The 27,333-nt window shown below is 41.6% G+C and overlaps 1 protein-coding gene across 3 annotated transcripts in view; it reads left to right on the forward strand.

The window, feature by feature from the left end:
• The window catches only part of PLCB1 (phospholipase C beta 1), a 408,910-nt gene that overhangs the window by 95,239 nt on the left and 286,338 nt on the right, over positions 1-27,333 (forward strand). For all 3 annotated transcript variants that reach the window (XM_074912346.1, XM_074912588.1, XM_074912436.1), the window contains exon 3: positions 21,754-21,822. In XM_074912346.1, the coding sequence (XP_074768447.1) occupies positions 21,754-21,822 (69 nt within the window). The remainder of the gene's footprint in view (positions 1-21,753; positions 21,823-27,333) is intronic.

Genomic DNA, 27,333 nt, shown 5'->3' on the forward strand with positions numbered 1-27,333 from the left:
TCTGCCAAAAGTTGCAGTAAAAAGGTCTTGCCTTGGGTCAGTTGTTCCTGGCATATAGATGAAAAAAGGAATCCAGCAGTGTGAAGTATAATTTGAGCTGCTGTACATCAGCTAGACCTTTTCTTTTTCTTTCTTTTTTTCCCATCATGGAGCTCATATCTATCCCAAAGGTAGAGACAAGCTTTTGAAAGCATTCAAACCCCACAGATCACAGCCAGCACTTCTACATGCCATAGAAATCCTGTTTGCCTGTATTTTATTTTTTAAACAATACAGTGTGAGATAATATAGGTAACCAAGCTAACACTTGCTGTTTATCCCTCTCTTGAATATCAGTGCTTTGGTTTTACTGACTGTTGTTGAACAGGGCTTCTAAGACACCCCGAAGGTTACATCTGAATAGAGTAAGCAGCTGCAGTAAGGAGAGGACCTCTCCATGGTGGACCTCTGTCAAATTCTGTGGTTGCTGGGGTAGGGATGCTTTCCATTTCTCATCTCTTCAACTAGGTGTGGTCTCACAGCCAGTCCTTTTCCATGACAACTGCAACCCAAAGACCTGACTGCTCTCAGCTGCCTTCAGGGGCTGAATTACAAGCTGGAATCAGAAGGTTTTCTAATGAAAAGCTATCCTGTTATTTTTTAGGAATTGGTCTTCGGCTTCTGCTCAAACTCTTGATGTAGTAAAAGGAGAACAAAACATCAAGGAGTCTCGCTGACTGTGCAGACTGCGCTGTGGGTTAAGGCTATCAGGATCTAGAGGAGGTTTTGCAATTGTTTATGCCAGTCCTTGGAGAGTAAGTGTGAAATGAAGATCACGGTCTGATTTTTATATATAATTTCTGCACTGTACTTCTGTGATGCTGTAGAGCTAATTATAGATAACTAAAAATATGCTGTTGAGAACCATTTAAACATTTATTTTAGCGCTTTTGAGGAAGTCAGTACTAAGTTTAGTAGAATGTGGTGAATTGTTGACCTAACAAATTACAACCATGGACTACAGTACGGTATTGACATTATAGATTGTACTGTCGTCTTTAGAAGTCATTACAGAATTTAATTTGGGGCGTGCTGAACTTTGAGATTTACATTGGGTGGGATACTGACTACATAATATATGTTAACCTGCGTGCATAGTAGACAGTTGTTAAAATGTCCTCCATAAAAGCCATAGAATTTATACAATAAATTAAAAAAAGATTTTATTTTTCCATCTCCTTGTACTCAAGGAGCTGTACATGCAGATGCATGAAGGCCTCCAGTAAGTGGTAGTTACCACCATAATTCTTAGAAATAAATCAATTTTCCTACCAGGTATCAGAAACAAGATTTCCTCTTTTTTTTGTTTGTTTGTATAACCTTTAGCATTCTGGAAGCAATCTAATTTTGAGGCTGGAAGAGAAACAGGGACTTGCTCCATACACATATAAAGGGTGAAGTGATGATTCTGCAGGCACGCATTTTATTACCAGGAGCGTGGTTGCTTCCCAGACTTGTAAGCAGAGAAATGCATGGGCTGCATTTCTTTTAACAGCCTCTGAGGCTGTCCAAAGGTTTGGGGCACTGCAGTAAGTCCCAGCAGTAGTGAACTGAGGAGCATAGTGCAGCACTCAAAACATACAGTCACTAGCGTGTGCCATGTATGGCAGCATTTGAGATGAGCTTTCCTCATGCACAGGGCATGCGTTGATGTTTTACATGGGACAGCTCAGAAGGAATCGCTGCATCTGGTCCTGAAGTGAAACCCTTTTTGCAGCAGCTGCCAAATGCAGAAATATGCTGACAGTCCTGGGGAGGATTTGTGTATGCCAGTATGGCTGAACAGGGAGCTTTGGCTGCAACTCAGGGAGAAAAGGAGAGTTTACCACTTTTGGAAGAAGAGGCTAGCCACTCACAGTGATTACAGAGAGGCTGTGAGGCTAAGCAGGGCAGAAATCAGGAGGTCTAAAGCCCAGCTGGAAATTAATCTGGCTTCAGCAATCAGGACAGCAAGAAATGTTTCTATATGTATGTGAGCAGCAAAAGAAAGACCAGGGAGAGTCTCCATCCCTTGCTAGACACAGGAGGAAACATGGTAATAAGCGATAAGGAAAAGGCTGAGGTGATAATGCCTTCTTTGCCTCAGTCTATAATAGCAAGACTAGCTGTATTGAGGGAATCCAGCCTCCTCAGCCAGAAGACAGAGACTGGGAGAACGACTCCCCTGCAATCCAGGAGGAGACAGTCACTGACCTGCTGAATCACATAGACACACACAAGTCTATGGGACCAGATGGGATGCACCCAAGGGTGCTGAAGGAGCTGGCTGGGGTGCTCGCCAGGCCACTTTCTATCAGTTACGAGCAGTCCTGGGTGACCGGGGAGGTCCCGATTGATTGGAAATTGGCCAATGTGACGCCCATTTATAAGAAGGGTCGGAAGGATGATCTGGGAAATTACAGGCCTGTCAGCTTGACTTCGGTGCCCGGGAAGCTGATGGAGCAGCTCATCCTAAGTACCATCACACAACACATGCGGGACAACCAGATGCTCAGGCCCAGTCGGGGGGGGGTTCTGAAAGGCTTGTCAAACCTGATCTCCTTCTACAATAGGGTGACCTGCTTATTGAATGAAGGAAAGGCTGTGTATGTAATTTACCTTGATTTTTGCAAGGCCTTTGACACCGTTTCCCACAGCATTCTCCTGGCAAAACTGGCTGCTCGAGGCTTGGATGATCGCACGCTTTACTGGGTAAAAAACTGGCTGGATGCTCATGCCCGAAGAGTTGTGGTGAACGGAGTTAAATCCAGCTGACGTCCGGTCACGAGTGGTGTCCCCCGGGGCTTGGTTTTGGGGCCACTCCTGTTTAACATCTTTATTGATGACCTGGATGAGGGGATCAAGTGCACCCTCAGTCAGTTTGCAGATGACCCCAAGTTGGGTGGGAGTGTTGATCTGCTCGAGGGTAGGGAGGCTCTGCAGAGAGACCTGGACAGGCTGGAGCCATGGGCTGAGGCCAGCTGGAGGAGTTTCCATAAGGCCAAATGACGGGGGCTGCCCTTGGGCCACAACAACCCCCAGCAGCGCTACAGGCTTGGGGAGGAGTGGCTGGAGAGCTGCCAGTCAGAGAGGGACCTGGGGGGGTTGATTGACAGCTGGATGAACATGAGCCAGCAGTGTGCCCAGGTGGCCAAGAAGGCCAATGGCATCCTGGCTTGTGTCAGCAATAGCGTGGCCAGCAGGGACAGGGAAAGGATCTTACCCTTGTACTCAGCACTGGTGAGGCCGCACCTTGATTCCTGTGTTCAGTGTTGGGCCCCTCACTACAAAAAGGCCACTGAATGACTCGAGCGTGTCCAGAGAAGGGCAACGGAGCTGGTGCAGGGTCTGGAGCACAGGTCTGATGGGGAGCGGCTGAGGGAACTGGGGGGGTTTAGTCTGGAGGAGGCTGAGGGGAGACCTCATCGCCCTCTACAGCTACCTCAAGGGAGGGTGCAGAGAGCTGGGGATGAGTCTCTTGAACCAAGGAACAAGCGATAGGACAAGAGGGAATGGCCTCAAGTTGCACCAGGGAAGGTTTAGACTAGATATTGGGAAGCATTTTTTTCCAGAAGGGGTTGTTGGGCGTTGGAATGGGCTGCCCAGGGCAGTGGTGGAGTCCCCATCCCTGGAGGGGTTGAAGAGTTGGGTTAACTTAGTGCTGAGGGATATGGTGTAGTTGGGAACTGTTAATGTTGGGTTGATGGTTGGAATGGATGATCTTCAAGGTCTTTTCCAACCTAGACAGTTCTGTGATTCTGAGAAGGAATTCTTGGGAGGATTTACGTAGCCAAAGTAAATGGCAATTCTCTGGCTATTTTGAAAGTTTCCCTTTAAATCCATTCAGGAAGTGAGTCTTTCCTGTTTCTTCATACTGGCTGGCGTTTTAGTTTGCCTCAGATTCTGATGGAGCAAAAAACCCCTTCAGAAACACAATTGATCTGGCAGTAGAGGATGTTGAAAAATATTCCCTATGTTGCTGTTGTCTTCCCTTGTGATTTATTGCTGAGGGGGAAGATGATGTGCAGATTCCCATCCCTTTATGGCGAGTATAGAGAAAACCAAAGAAATATCTCCAGTACTTCTGAAATGAATAGAGTTGATATGCCCAGCCTGCAGTTTCATTTAACTCTGAATTTTGGACAAAGGGAAACTATACACCATCAATGGAATAATAATAATATTATATTATTTAGGCATTTGCTTGATAATGGGTCATTCAGAATCTTCTGAGAATCAGAGATGAGGAATAATTTATGAGATGATCAAATGTAGGTACTCTTTCCAGGGCAATAAAAGTCTAGATCGGTTGATTTATTTAGTGAAGCTTAGACATGCTACTCAAATATTAATAGGATCTTTCTAAAGCACAAATTGGTTTGTTAATCTCATAACAAAACTTATTCAAAATAATGAAAAAATATTAAAATACCATTCTTACTGGTGCTAAAACAGCTCTGTGGTTTTAAACATTTGAGCTTTCACAACACCTGATGATCTGTATTTCTCCTTCAGGGCTGTAATGACAAGGATACACTGGATTGTGTAAAACAGACTGCTGGAGAGATCTGCCATTTTGGGCACATACTTCTTCAAGAAATTAATCTCATGTTTAATCTGGTTTGATACTGTATCTTAATTTGGCTTGCTGCTGCCATAATTGTCTAAGGTTTGTTTATCCATAAGGATAGTTGCAGTTGTAGTTTGACGGTAATTTCAAGTTTAATAGAAAACCCCAGCTCCTTCATCTTTTTAATTGGCCATGCTGTTCTGTTCTCCTTTAATTGAGGTGGTAAATAATCCCTTTGAAAAGACTGAGACTACTGAGAGTGATTAAGCCTCTACCGACCTGATTAAAACCTTATTTTAAAGAACAGATAAACACCATTAGAATTTAAGAGGCCTTTCTGTATTGAAAAAAGTAAATTCTGGTCTGGACTGACATGTAAAGACAGATTTTCGGAGAAGTTAAAGCTGTTTCTGCAAATTTTTGTGAATGGAAATTGTATTTGCTTTAGGAAAGGAAACTGGCATGACGTTACATCTTTATATACTCAGAGTTCAAGAGCTGTTGCTATGCAGATTAGTCTTTGGAGTCAGGTTTGGAAGATCCTGGAGACTATAATCCAAACTGAAAAAGAAGTATAAAGTTTCACAGCATCATGTATCTGCATGGGGGATTTTCTTTGTTATAGAAGAGGCAAGTTTTGTAACAGGAATACATGTAGAAGACATGGAAGAAAGAGGGATGCAAGCCCCTCTGTTTTTTGTTTGTTTTTAAGACAGTTGCTACATTTATAGCAAAGCTCTTAAAACTCTTCATACATGGGAACAATTATCAGCAGACAGTAAGAGCCATGTTTATGTTAGAAAGTTTTTTAATTGTGGTTTAGGGTATATCAGCTGGTGCCATCAAAGAGTCATGGCCAAAATATCTTTTTTTAAGTTTGGGTTTGTGCTAGCTAATTGCTCTGCAAGAGCTCTGCAGTGGATTTTATTGTTGCACAAACTTATGTAATATTAGTCATTGGCTTGAGTAAATGAGTACGAATACTTAACACTTCATACATAACGGGAAAAACTCTTCTGTGGCAGCATAGACTTGGATTCTCTTAGTCGTACTGACTAATACCTCCAGGTCTGGTCCAGTGAGGCCAAAAACAGGGTTACTGGAAAGCAGCTGTTTCACATACCCAACGATCATGTCACATATTTTTACCCATTATTAAGTAAAACATGTTCACTGCGGTCACCCTTGACTCTTCTGTGAGAAGCTTTATTGATTTGCCACTGGTGGTTTCATTTAAAACACACTGCAAAAAATAAGGGAACGTGATGAAATGTGACCTGTACTTACTTGAGTTTCCTCATCAGTACCTGGGGAAAGATCACGAGAATCTGAGAGTCTGTTTGGTTTAACTGGATAAAGTATTTGTCATTGCATACACATAAAGGCCAGGAGATACATACCTAAAATCTTGTGTGTCCCTCTACACATCACACTCCATGTTTAATCCTGTAATTCTCATACAGGAGCTTGGCTTTACAAATACTAATTAAAAAATGGCTGAATATAACCCTAAATATCACTATTGGCATCATAAAGCTGCAGGAGTTGGCCACAAAACATATAAATACAACCTTCCTGCAAGTTCCTGTTTATTTGCTCTTTCTGTTACCACGCATCTTTTGATGGGCTTAGCTGTCAGACAGTTTCTAATTTTGAGTATCTTGTGTCATCGTCCATACTATCCTGATTTACAGCCAGCTTGGCTACATGTTATGGGAGGAATTTTCAAGGGTGACCAAGCTCCGGTTAAAATCTCATTGGTAAAATGCCTGATCTGATGTGTGCATGGATTAAAATCATTGTAGGTGAATTCACGAACCCTAGCCTCTACCCAGACGGCACTGTCTTTGTTCTCTTAAGTAGATTTGTCTTCTTTCATTGCTGGTTTTCAAACTACTATTTTTTTTCTGCAAAGAAAAACATTGTGCTTGCTGATTTTCCTCTGTTTACTTTCCATAACTTTAAAAGTTTCTTTGAAGATGTTGACAAAAATAGCTGTTTCTCAATCCACGTAATTACGGAAAAAGCATCCATTTTCTAAGTGAGGCCTTTTTTCTTTTTCTAACTAGCATGCTTTTACCCATTAATTGTGCATTTTGGTGTTATTCTGGAGGCAGCCTAGCCTGCTTTGAAACACATGCTAATTCTTACACTTGATTCTTAACAATAATTTTATTACACATGAAATTTTATATATAGAGAAATGAGACACTTGTTAAGAGATTACTTAGGCTGCAAACTTAACCACCTGGAAGTTATAAAAGTCTAGAATAAACTTCATTTCATTTTCCTTATGCATTTTGAGAATAAAAATATGAGCATGAATTCTCCATTATTTTTTATATTCCTTATGTGCAAATTGAGGATTTCTGGTGTTCTGATTTGTCCAAACTTGGCTGTATTTTCACAGGTCTGGTAGAAAGAAACAACTTGTTGGACTGTTGAAATCCAGAAGTATTCTCCAAGTAGGAAGGCATTAGATCTTCCCACATTCAAGAAGTACTTGGTATTTCAGAGCATGCATAAAACGTACTTTCCAAACTGTTTTGGCTCCCATTCATCTCCTTTGGAGAGATGTGCCTTACTTCAGAAATTGCAGCTTCATTTGAGGAAATTGGTAAAATCATCCTGGCTGCTACTTTAAGAATAAAAACAACCAACCCACTCCAGCCTAGGCAATCATCCAGCAGGATTATTTCATGCTGAATGGTTACAGTTTGGCAAAGAAATGCAGAGCTGACATCCAGGTTGTATAATGGAGGGCACTGGACAAGTGCACACAGCAATGCGGCGTTTTTTGATAATGTGAACGGATTCAAACCAGTGTGCCTGGGTGTTCAGTGCCCTTCAGGGTTGCAGGTTGGTTGTGCCTGCGGAAACTGCCCTCGTGGTGTTTCAAAAATTTCAGAGGTGGTGGTGTTGTGCTGTACATCTTAGAGACTTGGGTATCTCAGTTGCATGGATCCACAAAGTATTTGAGTCCTAATCTTGTGTTGTGGTAGCCTGTCAGGATTGAGCCCTCTGATACTTTCTTCAAGATGTGTTTCGGTCACCTTCAAGAAGACAAGCCTTCTTTTGACAAGCCAAGAAGTATTAGCGTGCTGCTGCTGGGGGAAAGATACTTAAAATAATTATGCTCCAGAGAACAGAACTGAGAACATTTGTGGGGGAGAGACCAAAAGATTGCAATAAAACTAATCGCTAAATGAGGAAACATCATTAGACTACAGGGCTAACCTTGGGTTTGCTGCTTCGCATTTAACTCCACATACTGGAACAATATATAAGCAGGAAAGAGCAAAGAGTGCCCTGATAGGAGAGAAAAATGTCTTTTTTGTGTTTGTGCTGTCAGCAAGTGGACACAAGTCACAGATAGCAAACCCCCCCCCCCCCTTATAACAGCCCCCAAACTGTTAGATTGAGGCAATGAAACAAATGCAAAATTACGAGTGTGTTTACAACATGACTGAGCGTAATGCTGAACACACCCAACTATTAGCACACTTAAGGTGTAGGCTGAAGTGAGTCCCTATTAAGAAAAGTGTGTTCTTCAGTTTGATTAAAGATAAGAAGACCTAATCATACATCTGTCTAAGTGTCACCAAGTTTTTTGCTGAATTATGACTTGGTTTTGTGTGTGTGCCTTTCATGCTCAGAGCAGCTGGCTCCTGCAGGAGAGAGTAGCTGATAATTGAGGCTTGAGTGTGGCGTAGGGCAAAATATTTTGGGAAATGTGGCTTGGCAAAAATTCAAGGTCTTTCAACAAGTTGCCATTGACTTCATCTCTGTTGTGTTTGCAGAATGACCTGTATTTCCTCATTCAGTGTAAATTCCAATTTCAAGTACAACAGCCAAGACTAGAAGAATTTGAGACATGCACGTACAAATACCTTAATAAAAATAATTTCCCAGATCTATATAGAGATTTATAAAATAATAATGAAGAATATTATGCATTTGGATTAATAGTAGATGAATGTAAATTAAATCTTTAGAGATTCACCCACTGATTCTGGTCTGGGGATTCTCTTTTTTTTGTGTGTGTGTGCATTGATTTTTAAAATGCACTTATCCATAAACCCTGGGATCATGCAAAATTAACAATGATTACAGCTCGTACAAAATAAATTACAAGAAATTCTTACTCCGCTCTAATTCCCTAATAAATACTGAACAAATAACTATGTCCTAAACTCACTTATATTTCCAAAGTAAGCAGAAAATGGAGGTAATAAGGGAAATTAAAATATGGCAACAGCAGATGAAGTGAAATGGGCTGCAGGAGGATGGAGTGAGTGTTCTCAGACAAGGAGAATTGTTTGTTTTCCAGTGCAGCACGAGGAGAAGAATCTGGCTGTTGAAAGTTGCTGCTGAGTTACTGCACTAGGAACTATGTCCATTTGAGGAAGCAAAGTATGATTTGCTTTATGACAAACCAGTGCTTTCTTAAGTGCTTATATTGTGCCATTGCCTAAATGTTTCTCATCTGTTTGGTGTACATGGACATCTTCAGCTGATACAGTTTGTGTATTTCATTCTCCTTGAGAGGAGCAAACTTTCAAGGATCTGGCCAGGAAAAGCTTTTCTTTCTGTGTGTGAAATTTCTGCTGCTTTTTTCTGTTGCTCACATAAAGAGCCTGGAAGTCTAAATCTTCTTGGGGATAAACCTTCACTGAAGTTGATGGAGTCTCACGACCTACAAAATAGGCCACTTATGAATTAGTATTTAATGAATTATTCTCTTACCTGTCCTGTGGTAACTTTACAGATAAAGCTGCCTGACAGTTGGAATAGTGAGAAGTCAAGGATTTAACTGTAGATAGATATGATTCCTTTAGGTCTATACTATAGAAAAAGATTTTCTGTGTTAGTTCTATGTTTTTGGATATTGTTGAGTGCATGTATTTTCATATTTAGAAACATGTCAATCACTTTAAAAGTGATTTTGCTTTGAGTATCTAATGAAAAATAGTCCTCATTTTCCCATACTTACTAGAATCTATATAGCTCAGTTCTTATTTCTTTCTAGATTGAATAGTTCCTCTTCCTTTCAACTCGTTATACAATGCATATATTTATAGGCAGTAATCATACCCCTCTTAGCCTTCCTTTTGCTGTTCTGCAGAAGCCAAGCTCTTTTAGTCTTCTCTAATAAGAGCATGCTCCCAGTTCTCTGATCACTTTTGAAACCCTCTCTATACATCCTTCGAATTAAATTCACCTCTGAGTACTGGTGACCAGAGTTTTGGATGATGTTGTGTCAATTCTGGCTCATGCAATTAATCAAAATTCAGGCAGGGAAGATCTTCAAAACTTCATGTGCCAAGAAAAAAAATTATCAGCTTTGTTAGATATGATCTGGCTGGCAAGCTCATGTGGTCTCTTACTTCTTTTTTGTTTTACCTTCCCATTGTTATGCTCCTTTTATCATCTGATCTAAAGCTTTGCCTATCAGCCTAATGTGCCTACAGCTGCTGGGGTCATTTCCCTTCCTTTCTATTTTCTAAAATGTAGATATTGTTTTAGGTTTTCTTTGGTCTCCAGGGTTTGATATGGATTACATGTTAAAAGGAGGATAATTTATTTGAAAACCCAATGAGAAATCTGCACCTTTTAGTAACAGATATGCTAGCGAAATAACTGATCCCAAGAGATTTTTGTGTCTTGGGAAGAAATCTTGTCAACATGTCTTTTAGTGCTGTTTCAGCTTTAAATACATCCCAGAAACCAAACCTTGGACCCTAAAAACATGAAGTGATTTTATTTACAAAGGCCAATTCGTGAGTTTCCAGCTATTGTCTGTGGTGCTTAAGCGTCATGTTCTAGTTGGAGTCTCCAGCTGGAATTGTGCCTGGACTGTGGATTTTCCAGTTAAGTAACGCATGCCAGGGCCTTAGCTAGAGGAGTTGGCAGGAATATACATTGTGCTTCTGTACAGTTTTCAGTTTTCATCCTTTTACCTTACCTTATTATGGAAGTCATAGGCGTCTAAGTAAGGCATATTTTACCATGTTGAGCCTTAACTTTAAAACTCCTTTTGCTATGTAGGGAGCAAAGCAATTGCAAGTTCCTAATCTCCCAGTTTTGTTAAATTTACACGTATAAAAATTATTTATAGTTTTAATATAAAGCAGTCAGAAGCTCTGGGCTTTTCTAAAAGCATATATTCAAAGCCATAAACATGTTGGTATTCTCTCAGCTGCATCAAACTTACGCTGTGTGAATAGAAAAAGACTTTTGTAGAAGAAGTTCAAAGGACTTGATCTTGTGCAATCTTGAAGAAATCTTCTGTTGATCAACAGGAGATTTGTCTAAGGAGGAGCTGCAATGTCAGGTGAGGTGGTAGAGTGGTGCACGGCAGTAGGCAGGAGTTGTACAGTGGCTCTTCTGCCTGAGATGAAAGTCTCTGCTCCAGCTATTCATTATTTTGGGCACTCTTCTGAAAATAATGCACTGTACTTGCGTCAGAAGAAAAATCATAATACTGGTCTATGTCGTCTGTGTTTGCTTGTCAGTGTGAAATAATGGCACAAGAACATCACCCCCAAAATATGATATGGCCCTTTCTGGGAAGGCGTTTAATCATCATAATCACACATGATTATTACTTTTGATATGAAATGAGAAGTTTCTTAATAGAAATACTCCTTTTTTTTTATCTGCTGCTTAAAACTTCAATTCACTGTACTTTTCCTTGTGACTCTAAAGCTAAAAACTGCCAGGTTATTCTCAGTTATTTGAATAAAAATCTCTCAAGTACCATTATGAAGGCTGCCTACGATATGCTTTGTATTTTCTTTGAAAGCAGGTCCTCCCCCAGCTCCTTCCTCTTGTGAATATGGCCGCACCTCATCAGTTCTCCTTCTCCTCCTGTTGTTACCCAGTTGTGCGAGCGGGACGAGCAGCTCCATGAGAGCAATTTTAGCAGAACCAAACCAATTCCAACTGCTGTGTTCAAGGCACTTCTGTCTGTGCACCTCCTACTGCCAGCTGCAAGAAACCCAAGTTGTTTGGATGAGAAACACTTAGTTTCAAGTGCAGGTGTGTTTGCATTGCCCTGAACTTGAGAGCTCCCGTTGGTGCGGGATGTCCTGTTGTGTCGCAGTGTAGCGCAATGGGATTCAGCTTCTGAAGGAGTCTCTGATGAGCCTTTCAAAACATGTAATACAAGAAACCAGCTCTACAGTTCGTCCACAACTGGCTGGTCACGAGATGTAGCACACTCTAATGGGAGACTAAATGATCAGGGACCCTTTTCTAGCTCTGCCAAGGATTGATTTCTACTTGGTTTATGGCACGTTCCTTATAACCACTCTTGTCCGTGCAGCAATTTCTCCAAAAGCCATCAGGTTCCTGTCATTGTAAAGATCCTAACTCTCCTGTAACAAGTTTATATCAAGCTGTGTCTCTCCAGTGCACACTGCCTTTCCTGGAAAGGTAGAGCACCGGTAGGTAGAGTCCCATGCAAAGGCAGCAGTGTGGTAAGGAGGCTGCCTACTAATGGCTGTGGGACTAAGATATGGAGATACTTTCCCAGCTTTGCTGTTTTCTTCTGTGTTGCTGGGAGATGACTACTCATACTTGTTTCTCATTTCATTTGCGGATTGTCTTGTGTATTTAAGCTGTAAGATCGTAGGGTTGTGGCTTGTTTTTGTCGATTATATGCTGATACTCCAACAAACAAGGGAAGTAACTTTTTTTTTTTTTTTTTTTAATCTACCAAGCTGAGTTTATACCCATTCAAGTACTGGTGACTTTGGACTAGAACTGTACCTTTAGACATGGCTGAAGAGGGGGCAGACTAAAGTTTTGTCTGTTGTTATGGAAACTTTCTGTTTTTCTAGTGTATTCCTTTTAAAATCTGAGATGATTGCTGGTCATAATACACTGACTCTTAGGTGTGTCCTTCACCTGTTTGTGCCAGGCAGTTTGCTGTGGCGAAGGGAGGGAGCAAATCTTTACCTCTGTGTGTTCTTCTGCTTCCCAACTATTTCTTTGTGCTAAGACTTGTGTTGGGAAATGTATGCACCAGTTTCTAGACTGCTTAGCCACAGCGTCTGTAAATCCAAGCAAATGAAATTTTCCTTAATAAAGCAGCAAATAACTATATACATAGATGCAGAAGGCTTGTTTTGCTTTCATTATTAAAAGGGTACTTGGCATGAAAATTCCTTTTTTTTTTTTTTTTTTTTTTTTTTTGTAATAGCCCAGTGCCTCATATAAACTGCAGACTATATTACCTGAAAAAGAAAATGTTGCTGTTATGTCTCCAAGGATACATCGAGAGACTGAGCATTATTAAAATAGCAAAAACTCGGTTTGTGGCTTACTCTTCTATAGGAATGCTTGCTGTAAGGACCTTTCCGTTGGGTTGTCATGTAACTTGGCACTTCAAGAAGAACCTTGCAGAGTATTTGGAGCTTATGCCCAGAGAAGTTGAGTCAAATCATAAATACTAGTTCTTGCCTTGCAGGTGCTGAGGTCCTCTGAGTCTTTTTGAGTCAAGAACAGTTAATGACCACCCAGATGAACCTTAGCTCAGGTTCAGGTTTGCAGAAATTCATTTTGAGTTGTAAGAAGTCATTCTGTTCAAATGATTTTTTGAAAGATTTCCATCCTCTGTTGATACCAAACCCCTTGTAGTTGTTTGCTTGGAGATGATCATCCACCATCCAGTTACAGTTGATTGTAGCAGTGGTCACCGTATCGGGTGCTTTAACCAAGAGTAATGGGAGAGCTACCTGGGGAGCCAGGTATAATGGGGTCCCAAGTGCACCACTCTCCTCCTTGTCTAATGAACTGTATTTATTTACTTCCAGAAAGCAGAACGGGGACGCTGAGGAAGCAAGCCAGGGCGTTTCTCCAGAAAGGGCCGGCTGGGCAGGTGGGATGGTGGGGGCCAAAGCTGTACTCTGAATCAGACAAAGCACTAATGATTCACTTGCCTGAATCAGGTCTGAATGCCACGAGTTGTAGAGAGGGCAAGTGTCTGCCTGAACTATTTGGTCAGAAATACTACTCCAGACCTAAAGGTGCTCATACAGTCGTAGCAGTGCTTAAAACCATCCCTTCCTGTTGGCCAGGCTGCTGCACTGTGAAAGAGGAGCAGATCTACATTCTTCCTTCCATCTCCATCACTCCCTGCCTCAGGGCACTGTAAGTAGCGGAAGAAATGGCAGAGCACCTCCCGCAACTCCTGGAGAGATGTAGTGCTGATGGTGACAAAGAACTCCCCGCTTAAAATAATTCCCAAGAGAGAAAGGTCCAGGAGTTAATTTCCTCTGTGTGTATGGTGAAATGTGCCCAGCCTCTTGCTCTGAGTGGACCTGAAGTGGATGGGACTGTGGTGATTTTCTGTCAGTGTTTATTGGCCAGAAAAGAAGAGTTTGAAAAAAAGCGATTTTTGAGTGGAGGTGGAGGATAGTGGAGGTGGCTAAGTGTTTTCTGTGTCTCTCTCCCCTTAGGAACAGCTGTGCCTCTCAGTCTTTTTTTTCATTTTGGGTGCTGGGGTGGTGGATTTGTTTGGGGCTTTGGATTTTGTAATAGATGTTTAGAAGGCAGAGAATTCAAGAGCCACTTTCACCAAGTTTAAACACACACACGGAATTCTAATAACCTTTTGGGAAGCCAGTGGCTGATCTAGAAATACACAGTTTAACCTGAGCATTTGTTCCACTATTTGAAAGCCTTGCAATGCTTCTTTATGTGTCTGTGAGGAGAACATCACCTGCAAGGACCTAGAAGAGGTCTGGTTGCTTCGGGCAGGTTGGCAAATTTTAGCATTAAGGTAATAATTTTCAATGACTTGCTGAACAGAGTGGGTGGGAAGGTAATAAAATATTTTGAACTTGTGATGAAAACTCTATGCAGAAAAAGACTTTGCTGTTGTCGGGGAGAGTTTTACCGTTGACTTCAAGGTGTACGTGCTACTGCGCTACTCATTTGTTGACACAGCCGATGAGTTTGATGCCTGATAATTGAATTGTGTGCTGCCAGGAGGAAGCATGGAGACGGTTTCTTCAGGGACTGTCTCTCTCTAGTGGGATGCAGCTTATGAATTATATAATGGGACTTTCAGGGAAACACAGCACTACCTTAGCTCAGCTCCAATTAATGTCATTGACAGCCTTGCTATTTCTTCTTGTAGCCGCCAATGCAGGTTTCTGTTAAAATAACCTCACCAGTCCTCCACAGTTTTCCTTTGGGATGAGGAGACAAATTGCTGTGTTTCATTCAATTTATTCTTAATGGTAACAGGGAAAAATAGATACCTTTTTAACACAGGGATTATATACAACATTGCCTAGCTGTGCAAGGACCCTGTCTAAATTAGCACTAAATGTTCATTCTCACTGTGAAGAATTTCAGTCCTGGAGTTAACCTGAGTGTGGCTGATTGATCAGAACACTGTCAAAATCTCTGAAACGTGAGTGAGCTGTATTCTATAAGTGGTTGTATGTAGCTGAGTTTGCATACGTATTTACTCTGAATCTATAGGACCAGATACTTCTTTAGCATAATTTGTAATTGTTCCTGATCAGATTCAAATGTTGATCTTAACATCTTCTTTCTAATGTGTTGTAAGGCAATGAGTCACTCATGTTTTTACTTTAAATAACAGTTTTTAAATGCAGAATGAAAATAAAAGTAGCCTAGAACTGCTCACCTGCTTCAAGAAGTACTCAGTACTTTCATGTTCAGAAAACGTTAAAATGGAGTCTTTCTATGTTAAAGAAACATTTCATTATGATTAACTATTTATGATAGAAGATGTTTAAGTCTCTGTTTGAAGTTTGTTTCAGCGAAACGGCCTTTTCCCTTTGAAAACTTTCACCAGATGTTGCCATCCAGTAGCACTAAATGGTGCCTGTTTACAAAACTGGCTTCATTTTTCAAAGTTTATTTTACCAGCACTGCATTAGACAAACTTTGAAGGCAGCATTGTGTCTTCTATTAGATGGACTGGTAATATTCATAAGAATTAGATAAGCTTTCAGGCAGACAGCTTCCCTTTCAGATTTGCAACTAGAAGCAGCGGATTTCAGAGCTAAGTGGAAAATGAGTTTTCAGAGATTAATTAGCTGTGCATCAGTTAGACAGTATCCCTAAATGGCAACGGCTACAGCAACATGACCGTGAGAACAGTGCTCCACAGTTGCTGGCAGCATGCAGTGACACTTCATACAGCGGGGAAAAACAGAGCAGCCCACCAGAAGGGATGTGGAAATGAAAGCTGAACAAACATAGGTCAGAGCAATACATGCCTACTCAGCCACAGTCAGTACTCAGAGCAGAGTAGGATTATTTTTGTTAGGCCTGTAAGTAATTAGATATCTGGACCATCTAACCCATGCAGCTGTTGTAATGCACAGCCGCTTTTGCTATGTCTCCTTGACATAGTTTTTATGAAATTCTGTAGGACACTTGATCCCATGCTCAGCCTGCCATGATGCCAATGGCTCTTCAGCAGAGCTCTCCAGCGGGATCGATGAGGAATCCTGCTTTGTAGCTGGGGTTACGTCACAAGCAAGTTCCCAAGACACTGTGATTCACTTAGCATCGTTTTGGGCAGTTTAAACTAGGAGTGAGCCAGATCCTCAGCTGGTATAAATTGGTGTTACTATATTAAATTCAGACGGGCCTAATTATAAGTGCTCAAACAGTCACTGAAGATTGCACAATCTATTGCTTTTGTGAGTGTGTGCTCACCCATAAAAGAGAGATTGCACAATCTAGCCCTATATGAATGCATCTCTGTCTCAGCTGCTAATTGAAAACAAACATGGTAGGATTAATATTTCACTTCTCTGGAATTTCTGTATTATAAATTACTGGAGGGATCTACCACTTGCATTAAGAGATGTTACTCTGTTGCAAGATTAGTAAATCCCAACAGCAATGACTGGACGTCTCTAAACAAGGAAAAGTTGAACTCGCAGAGGTTTTTGGGTTTTGGTTTGGGGTTTTTTGTTGTGGGTTGTTTTTTTTGGTTTTGTGTTTTGTTTTTTGTTTTTTTTTTTTTTTTCCCAGTTGCTGTGGCTGTTGTGCTTTGTGCAGCACAGAGTGCAGTGTCCAAGCCTACATGGAGGAAGTCAGCTGCAAAACTCCTGTTGACTTAAGCAGAGGATGGCTCAGGCTGTTCTGCCGTGCTAGAAATGGGGTGTTTTTTCTGTCCAGTACTGAGGTGTATATTCCATTTACAAAAGTCTGCCCACATTTTGCAATAGGGAAATGGGAAATCATCGTTTCTCTCATTTGGGAGGAAGTTGCTCTCTGTCCTCTTAATTAGCTCTTTGAAAGATGAAAGCAAGTGCCCAGGGGTCAGGGAACTCCAGGAGCTTTGGTATTTTTGAACCCAAGAACTTCTAAGAAATGGCACATTATGAATTCTGATTTATCCAAGCCCCGTTGAATGCTGCCTGTAGAGGCATTTAGTGGATGAATATCCTGCTCTCCTCTACTTAATTTAGAGCATAGGCTACAGCACATACCGGGCTGGTCTGTTGCTTGGGCAGACCTGAACATATATTTCAAATGTACTTATAGAAGATGGACCATTCCTTTCTGATACCTACCTGATAGTGGCTGAGACTTTGGACTTTATTTTCCTATAGTGTCTGAAATTGCTGCCTAGGAGAGAATCCCCCCAAATCAAATGGTCTTATCAAATAGGGATATAAAGAATTATAGAGATAGGATTATAAAACGTGCTTTCTACATCAGGTAACAGTGCAGCAAGGCCATAAGATGGATGTTCAGGGGTCAACCTTTCCTGCAGCCATTGCCGCACAAAACTCTACTCTTCCCCTGTTCTTCTTACGCTGTCCTTGCTAGGTCTTGGGTCCTCAGGCTATCACATTTTCTGCAAGTGGCTTGAAAGTACTAGTCAAAACTCAAAACAATCCTATACCTCCTCATCTTCCTCAGTCTGGGAGGAGGCAGATTTGAGCAGGGTTGTTAAGGTTCCTTGTACTGTCCTTGGGGGTGCTGGTTGTTGTCTTTTCCTTTTCTGTATCTTTTTCTCATGTGTGTTACTCCCTTTAAAAGGATCTTTTTATGTTTGTGTTATGGGATGTCTAGTTGCACTTTTGTGTCTGAATAAATGATTAATTCTGTTTGTTGGTTTTTTTTAAAGCCAAAATGCCAGACCAATCCAACCACAAAAACTTCTGAAATTCACTGTGTGTGGCTCAGCATCTTTGTTTAAGATCAATTTTTCTTCAGCATCTTTCATTTCCCTCATGTGTTTGCTGTTAAAGCTTTTATTTTTAGTGCTTGTCAGTCCTTTCAGTTTGCAAAATCTTATTTTTACAACATGTTCTGCATGTGCCTGTAGCTTCTGTAGAACATTTCACAGTGGGCCAGAGACCGCTCTGGGGTGTGAGTAGTATTTGTTGTGGTAAATAAAACCCCTGACCTCTAACCCTAAAGGCCACGTTCTTGACCACTAACAGCAAACCTGAACACATCTGCCCTTGCTTGGGTGAGTCCGTAAATCTGAGGTGCCGTCGTCTCCGTGCTCTGCTCTGCATGGTTTCTGTTGATAGACTTTCAGCCTGTCTCTGCCCTGCCTTGGCTTCCTTTTGCTTGATGCACACACAATATGCTGTCTCTCAGCCCTGTTTTTCTTTTAAATTTTTTGCCTTTTGTGCCATGTTGTCTGGTCTCCTTCTCCCCATAATTATGTCATGACTCTTCTGTTTCCCACCTTAGTGCTTGCTCTGAGTGTGACAGACCCAAATGTAGCTCTGCTGTTATTTCATTAATTTCACTTCACATCTAAATGGCTGCATGCATTAATTCAAAGATAAGCTCTCCAGTGTGCCACTTTTCTGTTTTATTTAAAGTTGCACCTGCTGCCCTACCTGCATGCATAGTTATTTCATAGTGCCTCTTTGGCTCTTTCCTCTCTGTTTTTATATACATATATCTATACATATCTTTTAAAATTTTCTCTTTTCTCCGTCTTGAGCAGCAAGTTTGCCTTCCACTGCTGGTATATCCCAGGTGGTACTGTGATATAATTGGCACTGTCATGTTTCACAGGAACAACTTGAGAGAGTAACAGAGTCATTCCCTTCTCCCACCACTTCTTTAAAAGAAAAGGGAGAGGGAACAAATTCTAGTTTAACTGACAAATAAGTTGTAGCATCTGCACAAACACTAGGAGTATCATGCTGCATTTTGAGATACAAATGTGGCATGGACTAGGTTTCAGAGGAAGTAAAATACATGGAGACACATTTGCACTACTCCAAAATCACTGGGACTTGAGACATAAATTACACTGAGAGGAATAATATGAATGTGGGAATGTTATCATAAAACCTAAGGACAGATTTGTGGCTGGTAAAAATTAGCATTGCTTTTTCAGCATTTCCATCATTTCCCTTTGGTGAGGACTGGCCTGGAGACCAGTCATGCTGGAAGATGGAGAGCTAGTGCTCACTGTCCTCTGCAATTTTCAGTTAACCCTTATGCAGCTGTCTCATTGAACAGTAAGAGATCACCCAGACTTCAGTGAATTAAGGGCTTTTTTTGCACTCAGGAGTATTGAGCTTTGCCCTAACTCCTGGTGTCAGTTGTGCTCATGTCAGGCAGGCTAAGGATCAGTGTAGTTTAGATCTGGAAGCAAGATCAGCTTCAAACTGAGCGTTGGGTTCAAAAACCATCAGGTGCTGGAACAAGCGCAGCTGTAGCCGAGCTTTTATGTACGGTGTCCATGTGAGAGGCTGCAGTGCTGTCAGAAGAGCACCTGTGTCCCTGTGCCTTGTGTAGTTTGGGTTGTTTCCTAAGGAGGTTTACAAAATACCACTTTTAATGACCCTGCATATTTATTTCTTTCTAATCTCTGTGAGATTTGATACCCTTCACTTCTTCCAGGCAAGTAAGAGCAAAAAATGACGATCTCCAAAGTGCCAGTTTCCTCTAAACAGTCTAGATGATGGAAGAAAATACTTATGCAAGTTAAGCAGGTATTATAACAGAGGAGAATTGGGTTCGATATGGGGGACAGAGAGAAATATGATGAATGTACAGTCACATGAAAATTTGGTGGTAGAGCTTATGTCATAGTAGACAACAAAGGTCTACAAGAGCTGTGAAGGAGTGTGTCCCTTAAAATAGAAAAGAAGGATATGGAGTAACCCATGCCAAAATAACATGTTTATGAGAAAATACTTTTTTCTGTTCTCCTTGGAATTAAAAAGAATGTAGTGACTTTGTCTAGCACAAAGATTTCAAATTCTTCATGTAGTATTTGCAGTTACTACTGGGAGGCTGAAGTGCAGTGAACTGGTGTAGCTCTAATTGCACTGTGGTCATGCTCCTGCTGAAGTACTTTTAGACTATATTTAGTATGCAATTGAGCCATGCTAACATGGGCTATTAGACTAATGCTACTGTAAATGAGGCGGACAGTATTAAGATGTGCTTTAAGATTGTCAAGTAATGTGAAATCAGGTCAGATATTCTTGCTGTGTCTCGCAGGACAGTTGGTGTTGCTTCTGGCAAAGCACGCGTAATGCTGTGTGGATGTGCATGCTTGCAAGGGAGCCGGCAGCTGGGAATCGCACTGCTCATCTCCAGTGTCCTTCCTCCTTCCAAATGCTCCCTGCCCATAAATGTTAAGACATTCAAGAAAGAACCGATGCGGCAACATCCAAAAACGTCCTGTTGCAGGATGAGATAGGGGGAAATCTGTATCCCAGGCTGCATCCAGAGTAGTGTGGCCAGCAGGTTGAGGGAGAGGATTCTCCCCCTCTACTCTCATGAAACCCCCCTGCAGTGCTGTGTCCAGCTCTGGGGCCTCCAATATGAGAAGGACACAGATCTGCTCGAGCAGGTCCAGAGGAGGCCATGAAGATGCTCAGGAGCTGGAGCGCCTCCCCTGTGGGGACAGGCTGAGAGAGTTGGGGGTGTTCAGCCTGGAGAAGGCTCTGGGAAGACCTTAGAGCGGCTTCCCAGGACTTAAAGGGGCTACAGGAAAGATGGGGAGGGACTCTTCATCAGGGAGGGTAGCAATACGACGAGGGGTAACAGTTTTAAACTAAAAGAGGGTAGATTTAGATTACGTATAAGGGAAAAATTCTTCACTGGGAGGCACTGTAACAGTTGCCCAGAGAAGCTGTGGCTGCCCCCTCCCTGGCAGGGTTCCAGGCCAGGTTGGACAGGGCTTTGGGCAACCTGGGCTAGTAGAAGGTGTCCCTGCCCGTGGCAGGGGGGTTGGAACTAGATGGTATTTAAGGTCCCTTCCATCCCAAACCATTCTGTGATTCTATTCTATGAAAATGATGTTGGTTGAAGGCTATAATTTTCTGTGTGTTTGGAGAGGTGAATACTCTATGCTGATCCCGGAGGGGTGGGAGCCCCGCGCTGGGCTGGCTCTGGCAGGCACAGCCAGGGCACTGTGGCCTCGGCTCAGACCCTGTCCTTGCTGTGTTGTCAGGCTCTGGCAGGGAGGGTGGAGACCCAAGAGGTTATTAGTGAAAGGAGACTCTTCAGATTACACCTGTGTAGGGGAGGACAGGAATTTGCCTAACAGAAGCTGTCATCACATGCCAGTTTTGTTTCAAGTATGGCAGGCATAGTGTAACCCACAACTCAAGACTAACGTGTGAACTGTGAAATGAATGTCAAAAATACATGTTTTTTATTGAGTAGTCACTAAAATAGTTGGAGCCTGTTATCACGGTAGATATAACACTTCTTGGGTTTTATGTGCACTTTTCAAAACATTCTGGCAATAATAAGGTATTTTTTCTATCACAGAGGCAGGGTGTTCTGTTTGTAACATCGCCTTTTTTGCACTGTGACTAGCATCAGAATGCTAAAATTGTATTAAAAAGAAAGAAAGAAAGAAAGAAAAAAAAAAAGCACAGCAGCTGGTACCTAGTGATCCAGGAAACAAGCTTGACTCGTATGGCTTCTGTATGTCACAAGAGACCTGCACATTTTTAAGGAAACCAAGTTATGTGTCTAAGGTCTTCATATTGGTGTTAGAATAGCTTAAGTGTAACAGAGGACTCCTTGAAACTTTCTCAGTTTGGACAGGTGTCATTGCAAACAGGCAAACCCCTGACAGATGTGGGAAGTGAGGCACTGTTAACACAACAAAGCTTTTTGACTAATGTAGTAATTATTTGTGTTGCAATTTTTCCTTCTAGGAGACTGAGCTGCTAGATATCAGCCTTGTTAAAGATGCCAGATGTGGAAAACATGCCAGAGCTCCCAAGGTAGGAATTTTTGCTGTGTGCTTACATGTTACATTGATGACCTAGATAAAGTAGAATGGGAATTATATGCAAGAATTTAAAAAAAAAAAAAAGTTCCCTTAGCTAATAAAAAATATTTTTTCTTTTCTCCATTTACCACTGTTTCTAATGAGAAGTGTTATGATTGTTAAGCTGTTGTCATTTGATTCTGTGTGTAAAAATGCTTCTGGAAGCCCTGCTGGCAGCAAGATAAAAAAAGTCCTGGTTTGTCAAGGTAGTTTTTGGCTTCCCTGATGGCAAGGAGCTGATAGATGTTTAGGTCTATGTTAATGTTTGTGCTGCCGGTTTTCCTCTTTCAGTGCCTCTTGAGACCAGAAAGAGGATTTTTTTTTTTTTTTTTTTTTTAAAAACTGTCATCAGAGAGGTCAAGATATCAGCTCCCTAAGGTCCTCTCTGATGTATTGCGTACTCCTTTGCTGTCTCTAAAGACAGTAGGTTGTAGATATATGTTCTCTCTGGTCTTTTTGTTTGGACAGACACTACATATCAGAGTAAAAATGAAAGCACTCAGCTCTGGAAGCAAGATAGTGCCTCAGGGAATCACAGGAGCGATAGGAAAAAAGGAAATCTCCTTAGGGGCCTGAAAGGGTGGCCTTGTTGCAGCTTAGCCACTGTTGAACCGGTGGGTTGAAACAGCCCAAAGAAATGCTTCTCCTACCCTCATCTCGGGGGAGGAAAATGGCTGGGTCTGGATGGCCGTGGCTTTCCCCAGAGCCTCCCGCTGGGCTCCCTCTTCCTTTCACCCAGGCCTGGGTCAGGGCACGGCCCCACGGGCTCCTCAGCCCCTTCGGGGTAGGCATTAGGAATGGAAAAGGTTGTTTCTCCGTGCCACAATGCGATTGTAGTTATCTTTGAACAGACCATTCAAACTTGGTTTTCAAAGCTTTCCATGTAGTGCTGGCAGCATTTTAAAGGCTGAGTTATAATTGAAATGCAACAGAAGTACTTTATGACATCCACATTAATACCAAATGAGTTCACCATGATTAATGGTTCTATGATGAATAGCAATAAAGTATTAACAATGGCTAGAACATTATTTTAAAATGCTACCCGCTTTACAGAGGACATTCGTGTTCTTCTAACAAAATGTTTTTAGCTAAAATTTATGCATAGCTATTGCCTCGGTGGCTTTTATTTATTAGGTTACATAAAGGCTGTTTTTGTTATACCGTGTTACAGATTTGACAGCAGTGACATTAAATGAAGGATATGAGAAAATCCTGACTTTTAGGGTGGTGAAATGCACCACCTGTGTGAGTGAGTTTGCTTTTTGTCATTGATTTGTGTGTGGGCAGAATGAAAACAGCACCTGGGTTGGATGTTGATGGGATCTTGCAAACGGTGTGAAACAAAACGCTCATTTTGGGGCCAGTCATGTCGGTTTTGCTTTGATCCATGTTGTGGGGCTGAGCAAAGGAGTGTTGACTGTAGGTGAGTGAGCATTACAGAAGCCCTGTTTGTGTCATATCCATAGAAGATCTAAAAGTCATCTAGCAGCAGGAAGGCTTGGCTCTAAGTTAAGCAGTAGCAGCTTGTGATTGCATGGAGGTTTCTAGTAAAAACCCTGGTATATCAGCTTAAGAGAACAGCACTGTTGCATGAATGATACTTGTCGAACTTCCCAGCTTTTTCAGTCTCTTTTACACAGCACTGCTTCCAGGTGGGAGCAACTCTTGCTCTCAGGTGAGTGTAAATAATGGACTCTGGTTAGGGGGAGTTCCTGTGTGAGAAAGCAAGCTTCCCTCATGTATCGTACAGAGAAGTCATTCACCATCTGCTTGTTGCACGGTAAAAGCGTGATGCTTGTGATGATTATGTTGTGATGATGAGTCTGAGCTGTATCCAGCAGAATGGCTCTGGTGTGGTTTACTGGTACCTGCAGCACCTCTTGCCCTGTATGTAATACAGCCTACGGTATAAGCTGCAGCCATGGAACAGAATTTAGCTGCCTCAGCAACAAATACTACTTACTGCCGTGGTACCACTTAACACAGCTTTATTAGCTGTCCCAGAAATTAATCTCATGATTTGCTGGGATCATCACTGACTTGGGAACTTTCTTCCACTGCCTTGCTGGGCAGGAAGGACAACATGCTGCTGTGCATTGATGCACCTTTCACTGTAAAACAAGAGACTGAGGTGATTTCACTCTCCCTCTGCCTATAGTCTTGGACAATTTTTAAACTATGTTAGGGGACTTCTGACAACTTAGGCAAATTTTTTAATCTATTTTCAGAATTCTAAGTGTGGATTTCGTGTGTGGGTTGTCATTAAAAACTTAAGAAGTTAATGGGAATTTTTAAACCTCATTTAGAGTATTTCTGATCTACTGCTATCTTTTGATAGAAATAAGTGTCATCTTTAATAAGCCTTAACTTTGCTATTAAATTAAAAAAAAAATAATTCATTTTTATAGTAAACCGAATTTCTGTGTCATTAACGACACCTGTAGTAAGCTACCAGAACCTGTTAGGTGTGCTGCTACGGAAGACCATCAGCAAGTAATGATTTAGAGGATGTAAGCAGTCGTAGTTACCAAAAACCTCTTTCTTCCCCATCCCCATCTGGAATACACACTTATTCCCCATATGCTGCCATATCCACCAGTGGGGACGTTTCTTTGGTAGCTTAATTAATCTGCCAAGCTCTTGATCTTTTTGATGGCTAGAAACATAGTCTGTTCTCATGCTGCACTCAGTGTAACTTCTGCACAACCATCAGTATTCTTAATTTCTGAAAAAGAGAAACACAACGGGTTTTTCAGTTAGTTACTCTTTCAACTTTGTTGGTTGACATTCAGCTTTCACAATATTTTTCCGTAAGTCCAGACATACGTATTTTATGATCTTACATCATTATCGGGGAGGGGGGGAAGCAGCTTCTTCATTCTGGAGAAGTTTTCATTGATGAAGGATAAACAGCCAAATGCTTTGTTTTTATTTAGAAGGCATTGTCCTCTTTTTGTTTTATCCTATTTCACAGTGTCCTTAAATTTCTTGAAAATGTGTTAACATTTTGCTCCAGTAATTCAGTCCAAGCTATGGATTGTCTTCTGTAATCTTTTGGCTAAGTGAGCATAGTCTGTGCTCTGTAGAAGGGTAGTATTAGGCACACTTATATTTTGTATTACTCCCTAGGCCATAGCATGTGCAAAAAAAGGGTGTAAATGCACTGTGCTACCACACACTGTTCATAAGCTCAGAGCTTTTTCTTTCTGGTTTTCTCATCCAGGAGGTCTGGTTCCTTTCTCCCTTCCCTATTATGTTCAGCCTCAGAAGTTCCCTAGAAGGCACAAAAGGTCATCTGTCATCCTACAGTTGTCATGTTAAGGTAGAATGAGGAATGAGCTGAGATCTCCTCAAAGTTAGTATGTTAGCCCTAGGTTGCAGCTATGCAGGTGGTCAACTCCACTTGGCACTTTTCAGTGCAAAACCACCTCTTCTTCTCCAAGCTGCTGGTTTGTGATGGTTGTTAGAGTCTCTTGAAAGCTCTCTCCTGTTCTTCCCACTTCCTGGTGACTGAAGAGCAAGAGCACTAACGCTGTTCCTGGCCATGACAGCAGCGTATGGCAGTAGCTTAGAACGGTATCTATAAAAGAAGGACCTTCCTGAGCAGAGCTCAGGAATAGTTACCCAAAAGACCTGGTGGAAACTATGTAGAGTAGCCCAACACTAGACCAAGGTCCTGGAGCCAAGATCATGGTCTTACCAGTTGATGGTAATTATTATCTGTGCTCTCACACTTTGGAGTACTGTAATGAATTTGTGGCTGCACCTGAGAAGTGCTGTTACCCTATGGACGGTGTGAAGCCTCGACCTCACCTCAGCTCCTCTGTGTCTAAGAGTGGCTTTGTGTTTATTATTCTAGGAAACTCAAAACGTTTTCATTCATGGCAGTGTCCACTGTTTCTCCCAAATGCTGCTCAAGGCTGGGAACATGAAACAAATTCAGGAGACTTGCACAAGTCTCTGTCCTGCTTTGTGTGCTTGGCACCCAAAGGGATTTTGTAGATTTAGGGGGTTAGGTAGACCCTGTGGGTCTCGGGCAGAGAATCAGAATGGTTTTACAGCAAAGGAAGTGGGGCACAAAGATTAAAGGTTAGATCAGTCAGAGTGTTTAGGCATCTGAAAATAAGCCTGTATGTTCCATAGAAGCTTAATTCCTGATGATGCAGAAGGGAGACCTTTAATAGGTACCAAAACACTTGATGTTTGGGGGATGAGAATATCATCCTCTGACCCAAAATCAGTAAGTAGTGTACTCAAATGACCTCTGTGTTACTGAGAAGCTTCAGCATCACCTTCTTTTTCCACGTTGTCAAGGATGAGTCCTTCCATCTTCAGCTGCTATTTTCAGAAATGGTACCAGAGTTTTCCATCGCAATGCAATATGCATGTAAAGGCTTATTCTTTAGAATAAATGCAAATCTCAAGCAGCACAGACCACTGCCGCAGATCTCTAAATGAGGAGAAAAATGAAAGTAACTTTCTGAAGAGAATAAGAAAAGACATTTAATTGTCAGGAATTTTTCCCAATTGCTAGGAATTTTTCCCAAGTGTTAGGAAAAAGTGCTTGAATTCAAAATACAATGAAATTTATACAGAAGTGAGGGAATGATAAGTGATTATCAGGACTCTGCCTTTTTAGTGAGCATCAGAATCATTTACGAGGGGAGCAAGAGAAATTGTGAGAATGGGAGACTAACATGCAGTTCATCTTTTTTCCGCTGTAGGACACGACTGCCCATAAATTCAGCGCAGCTTTTTTGAAGCGTGGCATGACTTTTCTCACAGCTTTCAGGAACTCAGAGCTGCTGTTCTTGTCAGCAAGGGTGCAGTGTCAGGGCTCACATTGCTTGTATTTCTAAATGCTGAAGGAATGTGAAAATCATTAGTTGCGATGAAGCAATTATTTATTTCTTTTTATTCGCACGTTACCAGGTAGCACTCTCTTGAGCTTTGTTTTGACATGCAGACTAACGAAGAGATGCCTTTTCCCTTGTAAAGTTTAGCAGAGAGGTCTGCAAAATAAAATAATACAATGAGCAGTGAAGAGAAACATACGCTTTTCTACAGTGAGGCATGGAAATAGCTCTGAATATTCACATACCTTCTGTGAAGTGTGGAAGTGCCACTCAAAAGAGTGTCCATGTTATTAAAAGGGAGACATAGCTGAAAATGCCTCACAGCAGTAAATATTGGTGAAAGTTTAGGTGGTAAAAATTTGGCAGCTGCGAGAATGCTCACAGGACTGGGAAAGTCACACTTTTTACCATCTTGTATTTACTTTAGCCAATAACAGTTTCTATGGAAACTAAAATCTTAATGCAACTGTAGAAGTGTTTTTAGTAGCAAGAAGAAATACCAGGATGAGTTGGCAGGAATAAGGAAATAACCCCATGGCAAATGTTCATATTGAAAACTTTTGGTGCACTTGATCAGTCTGTTTTCCCTCAAAGATACCATAAAT

This window comes from Athene noctua, chromosome 1, assembly GCF_965140245.1.
Source record: "Athene noctua chromosome 1, bAthNoc1.hap1.1, whole genome shotgun sequence".
Taxonomy (NCBI): Eukaryota; Metazoa; Chordata; class Aves; order Strigiformes; family Strigidae; genus Athene; species Athene noctua.